Source organism: Salmo salar, chromosome 21 (assembly GCF_965601325.2).
Source record: "Salmo salar chromosome 21, fSalSal1, whole genome shotgun sequence".
In the NCBI taxonomy this organism is placed as follows: domain Eukaryota; kingdom Metazoa; phylum Chordata; class Actinopteri; order Salmoniformes; family Salmonidae; genus Salmo; species Salmo salar.
Window position 1 is genome coordinate 57,621,930 of NC_138311.1, and position 24,514 is coordinate 57,646,443.

Here is a 24,514-nt window from a genome sequence, read left to right on the forward strand (position 1 = left end):
ACGGGTTTTATTTTTTTTTTTATATAATAACTTAAATTGAAAAGAACGAATTGATGAGTCATGTTTTGTTTTGTCAGTTCATAAACCCGTTGCCATGGTACTGGGACATGAACAATCTGTTTCAACGATTCCTGAATTTTACGTGGTTACAGTTGTCAAACCTCTCAACCTCTCGTGAAACTGCTCAATGTTTTACGAATTATACCAGTCATTTTAAACCACGCATGGTTTCTGATTGGCGGCAGACAAAACTTCATTCATTCCTTTGTCTTTTGAGTAATTGCCAATTCCATTTTGTTTTTTTGGGGGGCAGAGTATTGTACTCATTACATAGACTAGAATGGTTGTAGGGTGAAGTTTCCCCTAGACACTGATCTTCAGTCTTGCATTCCCCCCCCCCCCCCCCCCCCCCCCCCACCCCCCCCCAGACTGGTTAAGGTTAGGATTAGGATGAGGGGAAGTTGATCGTAGATCTGTACATAAGGGGGGTTAGGGTTAAGGTTAGGGTTAAGGTTAGGGTTAGGGTTAAGGTTAGGGTTAAGGTTAGGGTTAGGATGAGGGGAAGCTGATCGTAGATCTGTACATAAGGGGGGTTAGGGTTAGGATGAGGGGAAGCTGATCGTAGATCTGTACATAAGGGGGGTTAGGGTTAGGGTTAAGGTTAGGGTTAAGGTTAGGGTTAAGGTTAGGGTTAGGGTTAAGGTTAGGGTTAAGGTTAGGGTTAGGATGAGGGGAAGCTGATCGTAGATCTGTACATAAGGGGGGTTAGGGTTAGGATTAGGATGAGGGGAAGCTGATCGTAGATCTGTACATAAGGGGGGTTAGGGTTAGGGTTAGGGGAAGCTGATCGTAGATCTGTACATAAGGGGGGTTAGGGTTAGGGTTAGGATGAGGGGAAGCTGATCGTAGATCTGTACATAAGGGGGGTTAGGGTTAGGGTTAGGATGAGGGGAAGCTGATCGTAGATCTGTACATAAGGGGGGAAACTGCACCCTGGAGCCATTGGAATCTGGTTAGTTAAAGCAACAACAGTCACATTTCCTGTTAAATCTAATTGGTTACTTATCGTACAAATTGTTAAAAGCTGAACCATATTCTATATTCTTTATTTCTCCGAGGTACCTTCCATTCCTTTCGTCATTTTCTATTCCCTATTAAAGAAACGGAAGAAACGTGTGGAGGTCACACTATTCCCTATATGGGGCACTACCCTATGGGCTCGCGTCAAAAGTAGTGCACTACATAGGGAATAGGGTACCGTTTGGGACACAACCTCTCCAGCACGGTGACACTGGTTGTGTGTCCAACAGATAAGACAGACAATATTCAAACAACTCGGTTCCTCTCCCTGTCCATGGACAGACAGACAGGCAGGCAGGCAGACAGACAGACAGGCAGGCAGACAGACAGGCAGACAGACAGACAGGCAGGCAGACAGACAGGCAGGCAGACAGACAGACAGGCAGGCAGACAGACAGACAGACAGACAGACAGACAGGCAGACAGACAGACAGACAGACAGACAGACAGACAGACAGACAGACAGACAGACAGACAGACAGACAGACAGACAGACAGACAGACAGGCAGGCAGGCAGACGGACGGACGGGCGGGCGGACGGGCGGGCGGGCGGACGGACGGGCGGGCGGGCGGGCGGACAGACGGACGGACGGACAGACAGACGAGGCTAAGGACATTTTAGACTCTTGACCCTCGATGGGCCAGGTTGGGAAAACAGGCACATTCACTTTCCTCTTTACTTCTCTTGGAAGTTTCTAGAACTCTTGGAACTCTTGAAAGGTTCTAGAACTCTTGGAACTCTTGAAAGGTTCTAGAACTCGTGGAAAGTTATGGAACAGACCTCCACCACATAATACGCCCCTCTGAGTCCCTGAGGAGATCTAGGACCTTTATCAACCCGAGAGCATTGTGATCGTCACCAGGTCTCTTGGTCTCGCTGAGAACTAAACTAAAAAAAATAAATAATAAAACAGTCATATCATTGTTTGTTTATTACATGCATTACATAAAAAATACATTTCTGATAGAAAGCTCCACTGCAAAAATAAGACAAAATACAGACTACTTATTTTCTTTCCAGGAAAGATGCAGATGGCTACTACCACTGTCACAGGTAAACATTAACAATCTTTAGGTTTAGATTCATCTCTGGGATTAATGAAAGTCTCTGTTGTTTTGACCAGTTCACTTCAAACCACTGGCTGTGGGGGTGTCCATTTTGTCTGCTCCCTACGAGCAGTGAGAAGGGAGAGGAGTGGCAGGGCCATGCGTCCGCTGTCCTGTCAACACTCAAAGGTTACAGGGACAGAGGTTATAGGGTGATAGTAGTAAACATATCTAACTCTATCCTGAATAAACATCGCAACAGAAGGGTCTTTTGTTACCCTACTCGTTCTTGATCAACTACAAAGCTGCAGAGCAAAAACTCATTTTTGTCTTCCAGGAGGATAATTTCAGAATGTTTTTCTGCCATGTGATTAGAAAAGGACCAGCTGGGAGTTTGTGGACCAGGATTCTGGTGGTTCTGACCTGAATGGGTCTGTTGGTAGGGGACTCTAGCTGGTCTGTTGGTAGGGGACTCTAGCCGGTCTGTTGGTAGGGGACTCTAGCTGGTCTGTTGGTAGGGGACTCTAGCTGGTCTGTTGGTAGGGGACTCTAGCTGGTCTGTTGGTAGGGGACTCTAGCTGGTCTGTTGGTAGGGGACTCTAGCTGGTCTGTTGGTAGGGGACTCTAGCTGGTCTGTTGGTAGGGGACTCTAGCTGGTCTGTTGGTAGGGGACTCTAGCTGGTCTGTTGGTAGGGGACTCTAGCTGGTCTGTTGGTAGGGGACTCTAGCTGGTCTGTTGGTAGGGGACTCTAGCTGGTCTGTTGGTAGGGGACTCTAGCTGGTCTGTTGGTAGGGGACTCTAGCTGGTCTGTTGGTAGGGGACTCTAGCTGGTCTGTTGGTAGGGGACTCTAGCTGGTCTGTTGGTAGGGGACTCTAGCTGGTCTGTTGGTAGGGGACTCTAGCCGGTCTGTTGGTAGGGGACTCTAGCTGGTCTGTTGGTAGGGGACTCTAGCTGGTCTGTTGGTAGGGGACTCTAGCTGGTCTGTTGGTAGGGGACTCTAGCTGGTCTGTTGGTAGGGGACTCTAGCTGGTCTGTTGGTAGGGGACTCTAGCTGGTCTGTTGGTAGGGGACTCTAGCTGGTCTGTTGGTAGGGGACTCTAGCTGGTCTGTTGGTAGGGGACTCTAGCTGGTCTGTTGGTAGGGGACTCTAGCTGGTCTGTTGGTAGGGGACTCTAGCTGGTCTGTTGGTAGGGGACTCTAGCCGGTCTGTTGGTAGGGGACTCTAGCCGGTCTGTTGGTAGGAGACTCTAGCTGGTCTGTTGGTAGGGGACTCTAGCTGGTCTGTTGGTAGGGGACTCTAGCTGGTCTGTTGGTAGGGGACTCTAGCCGGTCTGTCGGTAGGGGGTCTGTCGGTAGGGGACTCTAGCCGGTCTGTCGGTAGGGGACTCTAGCCGGTCTGTCGGTAGGGGACTCTAGCCGGTCTGTCGGTAGGGGACTCTAGCCGGTCTGTCGGTAGGGGACTCTAGCCGGTCTGTCGGTAGGGGACTCTAGCCGGTCTGTCGGTAGGGGACTCTAGCCGGTCTGTCGGTAGGGGACTCTAGCCGGTCTGTCGGTAGGGGACTCTAGCTGGTCTGTTGGTAGGGGACTCTAGCTGGTCTGTTGGTAGGGGACTCTAGCTGGTCTGTTGGTAGGGGACTCTAGCCGGTCTGTTGGTAGGGGACTCTAGCCGGTCTGTTGGTAGGGGACTCTAGCCGGTCTGTTGGTAGGGGACTCTAGCTGGTCTGTTGGTAGGGGACTCTAGCTGGTCTGTTGGTAGGGGACTCTAGCTGGTCTGTTGGTAAGGCACTCTAGCTGGTCTGTTGGTAGGGGACTCTAGCTGGTCTGTCGGTAGGGGACTCTAGCCGGTCTGTTGGTAGGGGACTCTAGCTGCTCTGTTGGTAGGGGACTCTAGCCGGTCTGTTGGTACGGGACTCTAGCTGGTCTGTTGGTAGAGGACTCTAGCTGGTCTGTTGGTAGGGGACTCTAGCTGGTCTGTTGGTAGGGGACTCTAGCTGTTCTGTTGGTAGGGGACTCTAGCTGGTCTGTTGGTAGGGGACTCTAGCTGGTCTGTTGGTAGGGGACTCTAGCCGGTCTGTTGGTAGGGGACTCTAGCTGGTCTGTTGGTAGTGGACTCTAGCTGGTCTGCTGGTAGGGGACTCTAGCTGGTCTGTTGGTAGGGGACTCTAGCTGGTCTGTTGGTAGGGGACTCTAGCTGGTCTGTTGGTAGGGGACTCTAGCAGGTCTGTTGGTAGGGGACTCTAGCCGGTCTGTTGGTAGGGGACTCTAGCTGGTCTGTTGGTAGGGGACTCTAGCTGGTCTGTTGGTAGAGGACTCTAGCCGGTCTGTTGGTAAGGGACTCTAGCTGGTCTGTTGGTAGGGGACTCTAGCCGGTCTGTTGGTAGGGGACTCTAGCTGGTCTGTTGGTAGAGGACTCTAGCCGGTCTGTTGGTAAGGGACTCTAGCTGGTCTGTTGGTAGGGGACTCTAGCCGGTCTGTTGGTAGGGGACTCTAGCCGGTCTGTTGGTAGGGGACTCTAGCCGGTCTGTTGGTACGGGACTCTAGCTGGTCTGTTGGTAGAGGACTCTAGCTGGTCTGTTGGTAGGGGACTCTAGCTGGTCTGTTGGTAGGGGACTCTAGCTGTTCTGTTGGTAGGGGACTCTAGCTGGTCTGTTGGTAGGGGACTCTAGCTGGTCTGTTGGTAGGGGACTCTAGCCGGTCTGTTGGTAGGGGACTCTAGCTGGTCTGTTGGTAGTGGACTCTAGCTGGTCTGCTGGTAGGGGACTCTAGCTGGTCTGTTGGTAGGGGACTCTAGCTGGTCTGTTGGTAGGGGACTCTAGCAGGTCTGTTGGTAGGGGACTCTAGCCGGTCTGTTGGTAGGGGACTCTAGCTGGTCTGTTGGTAGGGGACTCTAGCTGGTCTGTTGGTAGAGGACTCTAGCCGGTCTGTTGGTAAGGGACTCTAGCTGGTCTGTTGGTAGGGGACTCTAGCCGGTCTGTTGGTAGGGGACTCTAGCTGGTCTGTTGGTAGAGGACTCTAGCCGGTCTGTTGGTAAGGGACTCTAGCTGGTCTGTTGGTAGGGGACTCTAGCTGGTCTGTTGGTAGAGGACTCTAGCCGGTCTGTTGGTAGGGGACTCTAGCTGGTCTGTTGGTAGGGGACTCTAGCCGGTCTGTTGGTAGGGGACTCTAGCCGGTCTGTTGGTAGGGGACTCTAGCTGGTCTGTTGGTAGGGGACTGCTCCTGCTGCTCCAGAGTCAGGGGAGAAAGGCTGAGGGAAGCCCCAGTAAGAGGTGTGCTGAGGTGGGATAAGGTAACGTTGGCCCCGGTCCCGGAGCTCTTCAGGCTGAGCTCTTGGGTGGTCGTGGGGAGGAGGGGCTTGAGGTTTAGTTCCTGCGTGGTCGTGGGGAGGAGGGGCTTGAGGATGCTGACGAGGCAGAAGGCCGAGCCACTGTTGGGGATAAAGTTGACCTTGTTCTTGTCTGGACCTGTGAGGAACTGAGGGACCTGCTGGGCAATCTTGGACCTCAGGAGAGGACAAGGGACCTGCTGGGGAGGCTTGGACCTGGGGGGAGGGGAGGGGAGGGGAAAGAACAGGAGAGGAGAGGAGGGGAGAGGAAAAGAGAGGAGAGGAGGGTAGAAGAGAGGAGAGGGGGGGGGGGGAAGAGAAGAGAGCAAATGAGAGGAGAAGAGAGGAGAGAAGGACAACCGCGAACACACAGAGAGAACAGAAGTGTCACTAAACATAACAGCACATTCTGACTCAGCTAGTCTGGGGTCATTAGCATCATGTCAAGGTTTAATGCTCTGCAGGCTCAGGCACTACCCGAGAGCGATAAAGGCAGAACAAGAAGAGAAGGACGACGTTAAGAAACAACAGCAACATGATAATTGATATGAGAGTAAAAAAGTACTGACTGTGTTTCCTCAGTGAAGACCTTGACTCTCTCGCAGCCCTCAGGAGGCTCTCGTTTGAACATGTAGCTGTTGTTTGGTCTAGGAGAGGAGGCGTATTTAGGGAGCGGAGAGCTGGGCCCGAGGTCTGGGAAAAGTAATAATAATAATTATTATTATTATTATGAGTAATTCTAACACACGTGATTAGTTATCAGCCTGGGCGGCACAGTGTTTTCCACAAGCACATGGGAGTAGCCAGTCAAATAAAAAGCTAGCCAGCCAGGCTCCACCGGTTCGGGGGGGGGGGTTCGGGGGCCCCCCTCCCCCAGGTTAAGATATTTTTGTTGAACAAGCTCTATTTTGGTGGCCTCTGGCACATTTTAATGCCTTGATTCCATCCAAAATACACAGCGAAATTATAGAAAATTGTGTTAAGTGTACCTCCCAGATTGGAAAATTGTTTTACAATTTAAAAGACTGAAAATGTATGAATTCAGTGTATTTTGTGTTGTTTTGGATACCGTCCAGCCCTATACGACTAGGAATATTTTGTAATTAAGAGAAAATATAACTTTTTTTTTTTTTACATTACATTTTCTTAAAGATTAAAGTATTTTACAGCAAGATATGAATTGCCATGAATTATGTATTTTATTAAAAACAGGAAAAAAAAGGTTACATTTTAAATCAAACAAATTGTACGATTGACACTTTTTGCAAATGACAAAACGGGTCTCTAAAATAAACAGAACAAATGCTGAATGAAGTTCTGGGTCCATACGTGTTAAGATAACAGATGGAGCGACATCAGTTAAATTACTGAATGAATTTCAACAAGTGTTTGCAACTCTCTTTTTGAATTACAGGGTAATTTATTTTAAAAAAATATATATTTCTTCTTAAAGAATCCTGTGAGAGTCTGCTGACTTCCACAGGCTTCAAGCTTCCTTTTAAGAGGCATTTTCTCAGCTATCTATAATACAGGTATGATTGAAGAATGAAGCAGGTGTTAAACATGGGTCTTTACTACACAGAGAGCAGCAGGTGACAGTTCCATTGTTAGCACATTGATTAGATCAGTAGACCTATCGCAACATCTGTAAATACCATACGAGTATCATTAGCTTTTTAAAAACAATTACATATGTTTTATTTGATCCTATTTTGGACTAGAGTGAGGCTATATCTCCACTAGCCTACCAATTGTCCCTGCAGTGAGGACCACTGCAGTGGCACGTTAATTGGGGGAGGACTGGCTCGTGGTAATGAATGGATCGGAATCGGTGGAATGGTATCAAATACATGGTTTCCATGTGATGCCATTCCATCCACTCCGTTCCGGACATTAATATGAGCCAGTCATCCTGTGCTGAGGAGGAGGATTCACCATCTTCATTTAATATTTACATAATTTACCTGCAGATAAAACGCCCCAAAAAAAAGCCTAACGGTATGCAAATTAGGGAGTCAAATTAACATCTCTTTTACCGTTTCGATAAGCTACTGACGAGTCACTCACTTTAACGTCACTGTCCGGCAAGTCCTGCTGGACTTCATATTGAAAATACAAACGAGATCTTTAGCTGACTTGTCCTGATGTGATACCATGGACATAGATAGTAAGGTACTTAATTGTTGCCCAGAAATTATTTGATATTGATATATAAAAAAAAAAGTCTGCATTTAGACCTTTTAAGGTTTGTTTTCTACAGACTATTTTATAGCCTTTGTTATTTTCTATACTTTATGATGTAAATGAGACAAATCAACACATGTAGTAGTGGGAAGGAACAAATTGGTTAAAAAAAAAATAATCACATTAATTGTATGTAATATTAACGTTGTATGATTTCTGAATGGTAAAGATACTGTATATGAGATCGACTTTATTCAGTCAGTTCCACACCTTTTATAAACTAGTCAAGCGTGCTGTTCGTCAATCAAAGTAAAGAGCCTATGCGCCTCTATTCAAATGCAGCATATGAAACGGGTGAAATAAAATAAATGAATGTGCCATTAAAACAATAGGCTAAGTGGAATTCGACTCATCGTTACCACAATATGAGTCATAATATGACTCTGGAAGAAATAGGAGCAGTTTTACTCCTAACCAATTGTGCTATTATGCATTGTTTGTCGCGCTATTTGTAACTAGAATGAACCAGACTAGTCGGACAACGAACACAATTGCATTTTATCTATGGATGCACAGAGATAACGTGACGAGATGCTGAGGCCCATTGTCGTGCCATTCATCCACCGCCATCAACCTCATGTTTCAGGGAATCTTTCTAGTGGAATAGGGCTCGGCTGACTAGGCTGGTTTATTCTGGTGGAAGAGGGCTCGGCTGACTAGGCTGGTTTATTCTGGTGGAATAGGGCTCGGCTGACTAGGCTGGTTTATTCTGGTGGAAGAGGGCTCAGCTGACTAGTCTGGTTTATTCTAGTGGAAGAGGTGCTCGGCTGACTAGTCAGGTTTATTCTAGTGGAATAGGGCTCAGCTGACTAGGCTGGTTTATTCTGGTGGAAGAGGGCTCAGCTGACTAGTCTGGTTTATTCTAGTGGAAGAGGTGCTCGGCTGACTAACGAAGTATTTAAGTGAAAAAGTAGCCTGCTGAAAATGAGTCTGTGTGTGTGTGTGTGTGTGTGTGTGTGTGTGTGTGTGTGTGTGTGTGTGTGTGTGTGTGTGTGTGTGTCAGAGTTGTTAGTGGGGTTACTGTAAACTGCTGATGTAATAAGGGCTTTATACAACGAACAAAAATAGAAACGCAACATGCAAATTCAACATTTTTCCGAGTTGCAGTTCATTTATGGAAATCAGTCAATTTAAATAAATTCATTAGGCCCTAATCTATGAATTTCACATGGCTGGAAATACAGATATGCATCTCTTGGTCACAGATACCTTTTTAAAAGGTAGGGGCGTGGATCAGAAAACCAGTCGGTATCTGGTGTGACCACCATTTGCCTCATGCATCGCGACACATCTCCTTCACATAGAGTTGATCAGGCTGTTGATTGTGGCCTGTGGAATGTTGTCCCACTCCTTTTCAACGGCTGTGTGAAGTTGCTGGATATTAGCGGGAACTGGAACACGCTGTCGTACACCTCGATCCAGAGCATCCCAAACATGCTCAATGGGTGACATGTCTGAGTATGCAGTAGTCCATGGAAGAACTGGGACATTTTCAGCTTCCAGGAATTGTGTACAGATCCTTTCAACATGGGGCCGTGTATTATCATGCTGAAACATGAGGTGATGGCGGCGGATGAATGGCACGACAATGGGGCCCATACCATAACCCCACCTCCACCATGGGGCCCATACCATAACCCCACCTCCACCACGGGGCCCATACCATAACCCCACCTCCACCACGGGGCCCATACCATAACCCCACCTCCACCACGGGGCCCATACCATAACCCCACCTCCACCATGGGGCCCATACCATAACCCCACCTCCACCATGGTGCCCATACCATAACCCCACCGCCACCATGGGGCCCATACCATAACCCCACCTCCACCATGGGGCCCATACCATAACCCCACCTCCACCACGGGGCCCATACCATAACCCCACCACCACCATGGGGCCCATACCATAACCCCACCTCCACCACGGGGCCCATACCATAACCCCACCTCCACCATGGGGCCCATACCATAACCCCACCTCCACCATGGGGCACTCTGTTCACAACGTTGACATCAGCAAATCGCTCGCCAACACGACGCCATACATGCTATCTGCCCGGTACAGTTGAAACCGGGATTCATCCGTGAAGATCACACTTCTCCAGCGAGGCCAGTGACCATCGAAGGTGAGCATTTGCCCACTGAAGTCGGGTTTGGTGAGGATGACGAGCATGCAGATGAGCTATCCTGAGACGGTTTCTGACAGTTTGTGCAGAAATGATTTGGTTGTGTAAGCGCACAATTTCATCAGCTGTCCGGGGTGTCTGGTCTCAGACGATCCCGCAGGTGAAGAAGCCGGATGTGGAGGTCCTGGGCTGGCGTGGTTACAAATGGTCCGCGGTTGTTAGGCCGGTTGGATGGACTGCCAAATTCTCTAAAATAACATTGGAGGCGGCTTATGGTAGAGAAATGAACATTTAATTTAGCTGTCAATAGCTCTGGTGGACATTGCTGCAGTCAGGATGCCAATTGCACACTCCCTCAAAACGTCACACACTTGTGTTGTGTTGTGTGACAAAAATCCCCATTTTAGAGTGGCCTTTTATTGCCCCCAGCACAAAGTGCACCTGTGTAATGATCATTATGTTTAATCAGCTTCTTGATATGCCACACCTGTCAGGTGGATGGATTATCTTGGCAAGGGAGAAATGCTCACTCACTAACAGGGATGTAAACACATTTTGAGAGAAATACGTTTTTTTGTGCATTTGAAAAAAAATGTCTGGGATCTTTCATTTCAGCTCATGAAACCAAGTTGTGTAAAAAAATAAAAATGTTTTCAGTATAAATACAATTGTATTTATTGATCAGTAGGTAGGGAGGGAGGGAGGGTCTCTGCTATGTGTCTGTGGTTTCCTTACCTTTTTCTCCGCAGTCCGTTAGCAGCTCATCACCATTAGGCAAGGGGCTCTCTCCCTCTCCCACTCCGTCTCCCCCTCTCTCCCCCGCCGTCTCCGTGTCAGTGGGGACAGTCAGGAAGGAAGGGGAGACGGACTCGGAGCGGCTGCTGACCACGCCACCTCCACTGGCCCCTCTCCCACCCTGGGGTGTCTGGGTGTTGATGCTGCGGAAAACAGAGCTGCTGTAGGAGCTGCTGTAGGACTGTGATGCGATTGAAGGGGAGGAGGAGCGTTGGGACAACGGTGGGGGGGCACGGCGTCCATCGGGGACACGGTGGGGGTGTAGCTCGTCCCTCTCTCCTGCGTCGCAGATTATAATCCTCTCTATTTCTTGGTTCAGCCCTTCCACACTGTTCCGCATCCGAGACACAGAGGACTTGATGGGAATCAGGACAGTCTTTGGGATTGGGGCCTGGAGAGAGAGAGAGAGAGAGAGAGGAGAGAGAGAGAGAGAGAGAGAGAGAGAGAGACAGAGAGAGAGAGAGACAGAGAGAGAGAGACAGAGAGAGAGAGAGAGAGAGAGAGAGAGAGAGAGAGAGACAGAGAGAGAGAGAGAGAGAGAGAGAGAGAGAGAGACAGAGAGAGGAGTGGAAGCAATTCAAGTCCAATGGGCTTGACAAGGGCCAAGGTGCACAGGAGGACCTGAATCCCCTTTATAACAGACTTGGTCCTCTTCTCTTCGACATTAGCATCTCAATAACCACTTATCCTCAACAAACATGAAGCAGCGACACAGCACCGCTTAACTATTCCTGCTGCTCTGTGTGTGTGTGTGTGTGTGTGTGTGTGTGTGTGTGTGTGTGTGTGTGTGTGTGTGTGTGTGTGTGTGTGTGTGTGTGTGTTGTAGATGTGTAGTGTAAATACAAGTAAACCACACACTCATGTAAATTGACTTACACAAATACCATTCATAGACAGTGTCCCACACAGACAAAATGTTCAATCAACAATACCAATAAGAAGATACTTAACAACAGAGTAATAAAACCCAACTCTGAGGTCTAGACCTTGGGATCAACAGCAGGAGGGGCCCCATCCAGCCCAGTCTCTCTCTGGGGAGGAACGGCCCCGTCCAGCCCAGTCTCTCTCTGGGGAGGAACGGCCCCGTCCAGCCCAGTCTCTCTCTGGGGAGGAACGGCCCCGTCCAGCCCAGTCTCTCTCTGGGGAGGAACGGCCCCGTCCAGCCCAGTCTCTCTCTGGGGAGGAACGGCCCCGTCCAGCCCAGTCTCTCTCTGGGGAGGAACGGCCCCATCCAGCCCAGTCTATCTCTGGGGAGGAACGGCCCCGTCCAGCCCAGTCTCTCTCTGGGGAGGAACGGCCCCATCCAGCCCAGTCTATCTCTGGGGAGGAACGGCCCCGTCCAGCCCAGTCTCTCTCTGGGGAGGAACGGCCCCGTCCAGCCCAGTCTCTCTCTGGGGAGGAACGGCCCCGTCCAGCCCAGTCTCTCTCTGGGGAGGAACGGCCCCGTCCAGCCCAGTCTCTCTCTGGGGAGGAACGGCCCCGTCCAGCCCAGTCTCTCTCTGGGGAGGAACGGCCCCGTCCAGCCCAGTCTCTCTCTGGGGAGGAACGGCCCCATCCAGCCCAGTCTCTCTCTGGGGAGGAACGGCCCCGTCCAGCCCAGTCTCTCTCTGGGGAGGAACGGCCCCGTCCAGCCCAGTCTCTCTCTGGGGAGGAACGGCCCCGTCCAGCCCAGTCTCTCTCTGGGGAGGAACGGCCCCCGTCCAGCCCAGTCTCTCTCTGGGGAGGAACGGCCCCGTCCAGCCCAGTCTCTCTCTGGGGAGGAACGGCCCCGTCCAGCCCAGTCTCTCTCTGGGGAGGAACGGCCCCGTCCAGCCCAGTCTCTCTCTGGGGAGGAACGGCCCCGTCCAGCCCAGTCTCTCTCTGGGGAGGAACGGCCCCGTCCAGCCCAGTCTCTCTCTGGGGAGGAACGGCCCCGTCCAGCCCAGTAAGAAGGGCTATATAAATACATTTGATTTGATTTGAATATCGATTGATTAACTCTACCCCTGTCTGACAGACAGACATTTACATTTTTTTTTACATTTTAGTCATTTAGCAGACGCTCTTACCCAGAGCGACTTACAGTAGTGAATGCATACATTACATACATTTAATTTAATTTCATGCATTTTTTTGTACTGGCCCCCCGTGGGAATCGAACCCACAACCCTGGCGTTGCACACACCATGCTGGCGTTGCAAACACCATGCTCTACCAACTGAGCCACAGGGAAGACCATTTCAGATTGCAATCTGAGTGTACACATCAACATCAAGTTCAACTGAGGCTTAAGTCTGATGTTTGGACTGGTTGATTGCGTACATCATCCGCCAAACCCAGATTTGTCCCGCCGGACTGCCAGATGGTGAAGCGTGATTCATCACTCCAGAGAACGTGTTTCCACTGCTCCAGAGTCGAGACAGTTTTACACCACTCCAGCCGACGCTTGGCATTGCGCACGGTGATCTTTTAGGCTTGGGTGCGGCTGCTCGGCCATGAAAACACATTTCATGAAGCTCCCGGCAAACAGTTATTCTGCTGACGTTGCTTCCAGTGGCAGTTTGTAACTTTGGTAGTGAGTGTTGCAACTGAGGACAGATGATTTTTTTTTTTTTATATGTGCTTCAGCACCTTGTCGGTCCTGTTCTGTGAGCTTGTGTGGCCCTACCACTTCACGGCTGAGCCGTTGTTGCTCCAAGACGTTTCCACTTCACGATAACAGCACTTACAGTTGACCGGGGGCAGCTCTAGCAAAAATCAAATCAAACTTTATTTGCCACATGCGCCGAATACAACAAGTGTAGACTTTACCGTGAAATGCTAACTTACAAGCCCTTAACCAACAATGCAGTTCAAGAAGAGTTAAGAAAATATTTACCAAGTAGACTAAAATAAAAAGTAACACAATAAGAATAACAATAACGAGGCTAAATACTAATTTTATACTAAATCTTAATTTAGTTTTTGTGTTGTATGATTTGCATTCAACAAGCTTTGAATGAAGGACATCTCCAATGTTCACTCAAAAAGGCAATAGTTCTGAACTGGATTTGATTTTGTTCTTGAAAATTATTTATAATTATCTTTTAAACTTCCACTGACTAATCTAGTGCTCAGTTATCACTTGGCTCGTGTAAATAATTCTGTAGTTGCCCCTTATAAACATCCTAAGGTCAACATTCCCATAGTGTTCACATTTCTCTAATGTAAATGTTGTATAAACAGACTAAACTATTTATTTGGGAAATATCCAGTCTTTGCTTTTTCCTTCAGTACCATGCTGATGATTTCAAATTGTATTGGATTAAAAAAAAAAAAAATAATCTGTTAAGACATTGAATACATTTTGTTAACTACCGTAATTTCCGGACTATAAGCCGCAACTTTTTTCCCACGTTTTGAACCTCGCGGCTTAAACAATGACGCGGCTAATATATGGATTTTTTTTCCGCTTTCACATTTTTTTCTAAAAAAAAAAAACACATTCTGTGACGTGCTCAGTTTTTTGGCGGCATGAAGCTTTCATTAGACCAATGAAATTGCCGAACGGGTTATTAAGGTCAAACAACTTTTTTGTTTACTGTTTAGATTAAATCGAGCGCTCTCAAACTTCCCATCATTCTGATTACGGGAGTCATTTTTGTCACCCTGATTCCCTGGGGGCACAACAAAGTATTTGCAGCCACTCGACATCGGTGTAAATCGTGCATTTAAGGTGGCGCTCCGTGTTCAGCGGGAGGCTTGGATGACAAGTGGGGAGAAATCCTTCACTAAAACGGGCCGCATGCGAAGAGCAACTTATGGTCAAGTCTGCCAGTGGGTCCTGAGTATTGTCAAAAAATCCACTATCATCAACGGGTTTTCGAAAGGCTGGACTGCTGCATGTTGAAGAGGGCTCAGCGGGGGATTTGCCTCCGGATGAAAGTGACGAGAGCGACAATGAAAACGATCCAATATCGGATGAAGTAATTCTGAGGCTATTCAACTCCGACACCAAAGGAGATGACTTCAGTGGTTTGTTTCAGTGCACAGGAGGAGGAAGATAGTGACCAATGACTTTCTTGGTAGGCTACTGTTTACTGCTAATTTTTAGTTACAAGCCGTGTTTCGTTAAAGCCTGTGTAAAGTTCATTTGTTTCAATGTACCGGTAGGCACCTGCGGCTTATAGACATGTGCGGCTTATTTATGTTCAAAATAATATAAAAAAAATGTATTCAGTGGGTGCGGCTTATATTCAGGTGCGCTTAATAGTCCGTAAATTACGGTATATTTACAACATTTTAGTGTGTTTAGTGTCACAGTTCACCATAAGGTGTAACTAGTACTGAAGCAGTTTTCTGACCGGATACTTTGTTACTCTTACGGGAAGTACATTCTTAAAAGGGCTACTTTTATTTTTACTCGAGTAAATTTACAATCTAAGCAACAGTAGTTTTACTTAAGTAACGTTACAGATCTTCAGTACTCTACCCATCTCTGCCTCATATAAACTACAAAAAAAAAAACTTTTTGGTGGGGGAACAAGACATTTTGTTTTCCCATAATCCCATACGGAAATGTTTCAACCCCAAAGTAAAGTGCAGAGTTCAGACAAATAGCTTCAAAAGCTGTTTTAAACAAGTACTGTATATCATAGAGCTATACCTGAGGCCATGCCACTGGACTGGGTCTACAGAGAATACTGTATATATATAGAGTACTGTATATCATAGAGCTATACCTAGGGCCATGCCACTGGACTGGGTCTAAAGAGAATACTGTATATATATAGAGTACTGTATATCATAGAGCTATACCTAGGGCCATGCCACTGGACTGGGTCTACAGAGAATACTGTATATATATAGAGTACTGTATATCATAGAGCTATACCTAGGGCCATGCCACTGGACTGGGTCTAAAGAGAATACTGTATATATATAGAGTACTGTATATCATAGAGCTATACCTAGGGTCATGCCACTGGACTGGGTCTACAGAGAATACTGTATATATATAGAGTACTGTATATCATAGAGCTATACCTGAGGCCATGCCACTGGACTGGGTCTACAGAGAATACTGTATATATATAGAGTACTGTATATCATAGAGCTATACCTAGGGCCATGCCACTGGACTGGGTCTACAGAGAATACTGTATATATATAGAGTACTGTATATCATAGAGCTATACCTAGGGCCATGCCACTGGACTGGGTCTACAGAGAATACTGTATATATATAGAGTACTGTATATCATAGAGCTATACCTGAGGCCATGCCACTGGACTGGGTCTACAGAGAATACTGTATATATATAGAGTACTGTATATCATAGAGCTATACCTGAGGCCATGCCACTGGACTGGGTCTACAGAGAATACTGTATATATATAGAGTACTGTATATCATAGAGCTATACCTGAGGCCATGCCACTGGACTGGGTCTACAGAGAATACTGTATATATATAGAGTACTGTATATCATAGAGCTATACCTAGGGCCATGCCACTGGACTGGGTCTAAAGAGAATACTGTATATATATAGAGTACTGTATATCATAGAGCTATACCTAGGGTCATGCCACTGGACTGGGTCTACAGAGAATACTGTATATATATAGAGTACTGTATATCATAGAGCTATACCTAGGGCCATGCCACTGGACTGGGTCTACAGAGAATACTGTATATATATAGAGTACTGTATATCATAGAGCTATACCTGAGGCCATGCCACTGGACTGGGTCTACAGAGAAGGGTGTTTTTAGAGGTCCTCACAAACAAACGTGTGTGTGTGTGTGTGTGTGTGTGTGTGTGTGTGTGTGTGTGTGTGTGTGTGTGTGTAAATAAGATTCAGTAGAGGAGGACTGAGCCCAGCACAGCGACAGATGGTGCTCGAGTCTGGGACATGCACACACACACACTGACGCGTGCGCGCGTGCGCACACACACACACACACACACACACACACACGCACGCACGCACGCACGCACGACACACACACACACACACACACACACACACACACACACACACACACACACACACACACACACACACACACACACACACATACACACACACTAGGGGACAGCTGAACAGAGTGTGGCTGTTAATTGTCTCCCTGGCAAAGTTGAGGAGAGACAGAGGGATACATTCACCACATGCTGCACTAATTCATGGTCAAATACAAAACAGGAGAGAGCGGGAGAGAGGAGAGAGAGGAGGCGAGAGAGGGGAGAGAGAGGGGAGAGAGAGGGAGGAAAGAGAGGAGGAGAGAGGGAGGAAAGAGAGGAGGAGAGAGAGGGGAGAGAGAGGAAAGAGAGGGAGAAAGAGAGGAGAGAAAGGGGAGAAGAAAGGGGGGAGAGAGAGGAGAGGAGAGAGAAGGGGGAGAGAGAGAGAGAGAGAGAGAGAGAGAGAGAGGAAAGAGAGGGGAGAGGAGAGAGAGAGGAGCGCGAGAGGTCCTGTGTGTGTCTGTTAGCCTCCACTGCTGCACCTGGCTAATTCACCCCTCATGAAGAGCGGAATCTGAATCTAAACTTGAATCTGAATCTAAACCTAAATCTGAATCTAAACCTGAATCTGAATCTAAACCTAAACCTGAATCTAAACCTGAATCTGAATCTAAACCTGAATCTGAATCTAAACCTAAACCTGAATCTAAACCTGAATCTGAATCTAAACCTGAATCTGAATGTAAATCTGAATGTAAATCTAAACCTGAATCTAAACTTCAATCTGAATTTGAATTTGAATGTAAATCTGCATCTGAATCTAAATCTGAACCTGAATCTGCTTTGAGTCCTTTTGTAACAGTGGAGATCTAGATTTCATGTAAATAATCCCAATTACAGCTGTTTAAATCAGGCCTAGACCATTTCCATCTATTCTCTACGGCTTTATGGGTCCCTCGCCTCGCCTCGCCCTGTTCACACCTGGTGGAGAGCAGCATGGTTCCCACTGAATGGTGCTTTGCGTTCCTTGTCCCTGTGGTGACGGCTGCTGTGCTTACTGCGCTGGAGCTGCTGCCTCAGTTTGGCGATCTGGAGAGAGACAACAGAGAGATGAGACGGGTCAGGAGGAAGAGAGGGAAGAACAGGTCCAAAATACTTTTCCAAATGACCATCGCCGAACCAAGGACAGCGATAAAGGTTCCCCTATTCATGGCTGAACCATTTCAATACATGTATAATACTATTTGTTCCTCTTGGAGTGTTATTTACTACCCTGACCCAGCCACACACCTCTACCCTGACCCAGCCACACCACCTCTACCCTGACCCAGCCACACACCTCTACCCTGACCCAGCCAACACCACCTCTACCCTGACCCAGCCACACCTCTACCCTGACCCAGCCACACCTCTACCCTGACCCAGCTACACCTCTACCCTGACCCAGCCACACACCACTACCCCTGACCCAGCCACACACCACTACCCTGACCCAGCCACACACCTCTACCCTGACCCAGCCAACACCACCTCTACCCTGACCCAGCCACACCTCTACCCTGACCCAGCCACACCTCTACCCTGACCCAGCTACACCTCTACCCTGACCCAGCCACACACCACTACCCCTGACCCAGCCACACACCACTACCCTGACCCAGCCACACACCTCTACCCTGACCCAGCCACACCTCTACCCTGACCCAGCCACACCTCTACCCTGACCCAGCCACACACCTCTACCCTGACCCAGCCATACCTCTACCCTGACCCAGCCACACCTCTACCCTGACCCAGCCACACACCTCTACCCTGACCCAGCCATACCTCTACCCTGACCCAGCCACACCTCTACCCTGACCCAGCCACACCACTACCCTGACCCAGCCACACCTCTACCCTGACCCAGCCACACCTCTACCCTGACCCAGCCACACACCTCTACCCTGACCCAGCCACACACCTCTACCCTGACCCAGCCACACACCTCTACCCCTGACCCAGCCACACACCACTACCCTGACCCAGCCACACACCTCTACCCTGACCCAGCCACACCTCTACCCTGACCCAGCTACACCTCTACCCTGACCCAGCCACACACCTCTACCCTGACCCAGCCACACCACCTCTACCCTGACCCAGCCACACCTCTACCCTGACCCAGCCACACCTCTACCCGGACCCAAACACACCTCTCTACCCTGACCCAGCCACACACCACTACCCCTGACCCAGCCACACACCACTACCCTGACCCAGCCACACACCTCTACCCTGACCCAGCCACACCTCTACCCTGACCCAGCCACACCTCTACCCTGACCCAGCCACACACCTCTACCCTGACCCAGCCACACCTCTACCCTGACCCAGCCACACCTCTACCCTGACCCAGCCACACACCTCTACCCTGACCCAGCCACACACCTCTACCCTGACCCAGCCACACACCTCTACCCCTGACCCAGCCACACACCACTACCCTGACCCAGCCACACACCTCTACCCTGACCCAGCCACACCACCTCTACCCTGACCCAGCCACACACCTCTACCCTGACCCAGCCAACACCACCTCTACCCTGACCCAGCCACACCTCTACCCTGACCCAGCCACACCTCTACCCTGACCCAGCTACACCTCTACCCTGACCCAGCCACACACCACTACCCCTGACCCAGCCACACACCACTACCCTGACCCAGCCACACACCTCTACCCTGACCCAGCCAACACCACCTCTACCCTGACCCAGCCACACCTCTACCCTGACCCAGCCACACCTCTACCCTGACCCAGCTACACCTCTACCCTGACCCAGCCACACACCACTACCCCTGACCCAGCCACACACCACTACCCTGACCCAGCCACACACCTCTACCCTGACCCAGCCACACCTCTACCCTGACCCAGCCACACCTCTACCCTGACCCAGCCACACACCTCTACCCTGACCCAGCCATACCTCTACCCTGACCCAGCCACACCTCTACCCTGACCCAGCCACACACCTCTACCCTGACCCAGCCATACCTCTACCCTGACCCAGCCACACCTCTACCCTGACCCAGCCACACCACTACCCTGACCCAGCCACACCTCTACCCTGACCCAGCCACACCTCTACCCTGACCCAGCCACACACCTCTACCCTGACCCAGCCACACACCTCTACCCTGACCCAGCCACACACCTCTACCCCTGACCCAGCCACACACCACTACCCTGACCCAGCCACACACCTCTACCCTGACCCAGCCACACCTCTACCCTGACCCAGCTACACCTCTACCCTGACCCAGCCACACACCTCTACCCTGACCCAGCCACACCACCTCTACCCTGACCCAGCCACACCTCTACCCTGACCCAGCCACACCTCTACCCGGACCCAAACACACCTCTCTACCCTGACCCAGCCACACACCACTACCCCTGACCCAGCCACACACCACTACCCTGACCCAGCCACACACCTCTACCCTGACCCAGCCACACCTCTACCCTGACCCAGCCACACCTCTACCCTGACCCAGCCACACACCTCTACCCTGACCCAGCCACACCTCTACCCTGACCCAGCCACACCTCTACCCTGACCCAGCCACACACCTCTACCCTGACCCAGCCACACACCTCTACCCTGACCCAGCCACACACCTCTACCCCTGACCCAGCCACACACCACTACCCTGACCCAGCCACACACCTCTACCCTGACCCAGCCACACCACCTCTACCCTGACCCAGCCACACCTCTACCCTGACCCAGCCACACCTCTACCCGGACCCAAACACACCTCTCTACCCTGACCCAGCCACACACCACTACCCCTGACCCAGCCACACACCACTACCCTGACCCAGCCACACACCTCTACCCTGACCCAGCCACACCTCTACCCTGACCCAGCCACACCTCTACCCTGACCCAGCCACACACCTCTACCCTGACCCAGCCATACCTCTACCCTGACCCAGCCACACCTCTACCCTGACCCAGCCACACACCTCTACCCTGACCCAGCCATACCTCTACCCTGACCCAGCCACACCTCTACCCTGACCCAGCCACACCACTACCCTGACCCAGCCACACCTCTACCCTGACCCAGCCACACCTCTACCCTGACCCAGCCACACGACTCTACCCTGACCCAGCCACACACCTCTACCCTGACCCAGCCACACACCTCTACCCAGCCACACCTCTACCCTGACCCAGCCACACACCTCTACCCTGACCCAGCCATACCTCTACCCTGACCCAGCCACACACCTCTACCCTGACCCAGCCATACCTCTACCCTGACCCAGCCACACCTCTACCCTGACCCAGCCACACCACTACCCTGACCCAGCCACACCTCTACCCTGACCCAGCCACACCTCTACCCTGACCCAGCCACACACCACTACCCTGACCCAGCCACACCTCTACCCTGACCCAGCCACACCTCTACCCTGACCCAGCCACACCTCTACCCTGACCCAGCCACACACCACTACCCTGACCCAGCCACACCTCTACCCTGACCCAGCCACACCTCTACCCTGACCCAGCCACACACCTCTACCCTGACCCAGCCATACCTCTACCCTGACCCAGCCACACCTCTACCCTGACCCAGCCACACACCTCTACCCTGACCCAGCCACACCTCTACCCTGACCCAGCCACACCACTACCCTGACCCAGCCACACCTCTACCCTGACCCAGCCACACCTCTACCCTGACCCAGCCACACACCTCTACCCTGACCCAGCCACACACCTCTACCCTGACCCAGCCACACACCTCTACCCAGCCACACCTCTACCCTGACCCAGCCACACCTCTACCCTGACCCAGCCACACACCTCTACCCTGACCCAGCCATACCTCTACCCTGACCCAGCCACACACCTCTACCCTGACCCAGCCATACCTCTACCCTGACCCAGCCACACCTCTACCCTGACCCAGCCACACCTCTACCCTGACCCAGCCACACCTCTACCCTGACCCAGCCACACACCACTACCCTGACCCAGCCACACCTCTACCCTGACCCAGCCACACCTCTACCCTGACCCAGCCACACACCACTACCCTGACCCAGCCACACCTCTACCCTGACCCAGCCACACCTCTACCCTGACCCAGCCACACACCACTACCCTGACCCAGCCACACCTCTACCCTGACCCAGCCACACCTCTACCCTGACCCAGCCACACCACTACCCTGACCCAGCCACACCTCTACCCTGACCCAGCCACACACCTCTACCCTGACCCAGCCACACACCTCTACCCAGCCACACCTCTACCCTAACCCAGCCACACCTCTACCCTGACCCAGCCACACACCTCTACCCTGACCCAGCCATACCTCTACCCTGACCCAGCCACACACCTCTACCCTGACCCAGCCATACCTCTACCCTGACCCAGCCACACCTCTACCCTGACCCAGCCACACCACTACCCTGACCCAGCCACACCTCTACCCTGACCCAGCCACACCTCTACCCTGACCCAGCCACACACCACTACCCTGACCCAGCCACACCTCTACCCTGACCCAGCCACACCTCTACCCTGACCCAGCCACACCTCTACCCTGACCCAGCCACACCACTACCCTGACCCAGCCAGGGGGAAGGGGTGGAGGGGTGTAGAGGGCTGGGGGAAGGGATGGAGGGGTGTAGAGGGCAGGGGGAGGGGGGTGGAGGGGTGTAGAGGGCTGGGGGAAGGGATGGAGGGGTGTAGAGGGCTGGGGGAGGGGGGTGGAGGGGTGTAGAGGGCTGGGGGAAGGGGTGGAGGGGTGTAGATGGCTGGGGGAAGGGGGGGAGGGGTGTAGAGGGCTGGGGGAAGGGGGGAGGGGTGTTGGGGGAAGGGGTGGAGGGGTGTAGAGGGGTGGGGGAAGGGATGGAGGGGTGTAGAGGGCTGGGGGAAGGGATGGAGGGGTGTAGAGGGCAGGGGGAAGGGATGGAGGGGTGTAGAGGGCAGGGGGAAGGGGTGGAGGGGTGTAGAGGGCTGGGGGAGGGGGGTGGAGGGGTGTAGAGGGCAGGGGGAAGGGATGGAGGGGTGTAGAGGGCTGGGGGAGGGGGGTGGAGGGGTGTAGAGGGCTGGGGGAAGGGGGGAGGGGTGGAGGGGTGTAGAGGGCAGGGGGAAGGGATGGAGGGGTGTAGAGGGCTGGGGGAAGGGATGGAGGGGTGTAGAGGGCTGGGGGAGGGGGGTGGAGGGGTGTAGAGGGGTGGGGGAAGGGATGGAGGGGTGTAGAGGGCAGGGGGAAGGGATGGAGGGGTGTAGAGGGCTGGGGGAAGGGGTGGAGGAGTGTAGATGGCTGAGGGAAGGGATGGAGGGGTGTAGAGGGCTGGGGGAAGGGGGGGAGGGGTGTTGGGGGAAGGGGTGGAGGGGTGTAGAGGGCTGGGGGAGGGGGGTGGAGGGGTGTAGAGGGGTGGGGGAAGGGATGGAGGGGTGTAGAGGGCTGGGGGAGGGGGGTGGAGGGGTGTAGAGGGGTGGGGGAAGGGGTGGAGGGGTGTAGAGGGCAGGGGGAAGGGATGGAGGGGTGTAGAGGGCTGGGGGAAGGAATGGAGGGGGTGTAGAGGGCAGGGGGAAGGGATGGAGGGGTGTAGAGGGCTGGGGGAAGGGATGGAGGGGTGTAGATGGCTGGGGGAGGGGGGTGGAGGGGTGTAGAGGGCTGGGGGAAGGGGTGGAGGAGTGTAGATGGCTGGGGGAAGGGATGGAGGGGTGTAGAGGGCTGGGGGAGGGGGGTGGAGGGGTGTAGAGGGCTGGGGGAAGGGGTGGAGGGGTGTAGAGGGCTGGGGGAAGGGGTGGAGGGGTGTAGAGGGCTGGGGGAGGGGGGTGGAGGGGTGTAGAGGGCTGGGGGAAGGGGGGGAGGGGTGTTGGGGGAAGGGGTGGAGGGGTGTAGAGGGCTGGGGGAAGGGGTGTAGAGGGCTGGGGGAAGGGGAGTAGAGGGCTGGGGGAAGGGGAGTAGAGGGCTGGGGGAAGGGGTGTAGAGGGCTGGGGGAAGGGGTGTAGAGGGCTGGGGGAAGGGGAGTAGAGGGCTGGGGGAAGGGGTGTAGAGGGCTGGGGGAAGGGGTGTAGAGGGCGAGGTGGAGGAGGAGGAGGAGGAGGGTAGGAGTGCATACCTCTTTAAGTTGGTCATTGCTTCCCCAGGAGGCTGAACGTTGGTGAGAAGCCCTCCTCCTCTTCTCCACAAACTCCTCTGCCCAGGCACTGGGGGTCTGGGGAAAGAGACACATAAACACAGCAAATCAACCATTTTAACCAATGTTGTGTATATCAAGGCTTAAGTCTTATGTATGTAAACAGTTCATGTACTGTACACACAATGATAACTCCCAGATGAATCATGTATAACAAGTTTGTTTATATTTGTTTAATTGTTTGAACAGTTGCAGGACATTTTGGTGATGAAGACTTTCATTCCCACTGGACTTCTCCATAAAGGAAAATCAAAAGCTCTCAGATCTAGCCAGAGAGGGAGTGACCCTCAACCTCTAATCTTCAAGAGGACCACAGTGAGACCAGGGAGTCAGAGATCCTTTTCTTCAGCTTTACTATATTATTCATGACTGGAGACAAACCCTGAACCCAAACCCTGGCTAGCCCCAGACACTCATTCATACCACCTTCACAAAGCAGGAGACAAACAGGCAGGGAGGCAGAGAGGCAGAGAGAGAGAGAGAGAGAGAGAGAATCCATAGCTACATATCAATATTATTTTGGACAATATTCTATTGATACTTTGACTTCCAAGTATCTTTATATTTTTTTGTTTTGTGCTAGTTAGCGTTAGCTAGCGCTAGTCGCCTGCTAGGGGGCTAACCATGGGGGTTAGCGTTAGCTAGCGCTAGTCGCCTGCTAGGGGGCTGACCATGGGGGTTAGCGTTAGCTAGCGCTAGTCGCCTGCTAGGGGGCTGACCATGGGGGTTAGCGTTAGCTAGCGC

At 51.6% G+C, this 24,514-nt stretch overlaps 1 protein-coding gene across 1 annotated transcript in view; it reads right to left on the reverse strand.

Moving 5' to 3' along the window:
* Positions 1-3,483: 3,483 nt before the first annotated feature.
* The window catches only part of fam117bb (family with sequence similarity 117 member Bb), a 66,839-nt gene continuing 45,808 nt past the window's right edge, over positions 3,484-24,514 (reverse strand). The window contains exons 3-7 of the mRNA XM_045707801.2: positions 23,693-23,788; positions 17,527-17,634; positions 10,564-11,014; positions 6,022-6,145; positions 3,484-5,668 (exon numbers count right to left, since the gene is read on the reverse strand). Coding sequence (XP_045563757.2) covers positions 5,293-5,668; positions 6,022-6,145; positions 10,564-11,014; positions 17,527-17,634; positions 23,693-23,788 — 1,155 coding nt within the window. The 3' untranslated portion in view covers positions 3,484-5,292. The remainder of the gene's footprint in view (positions 5,669-6,021; positions 6,146-10,563; positions 11,015-17,526; positions 17,635-23,692; positions 23,789-24,514) is intronic.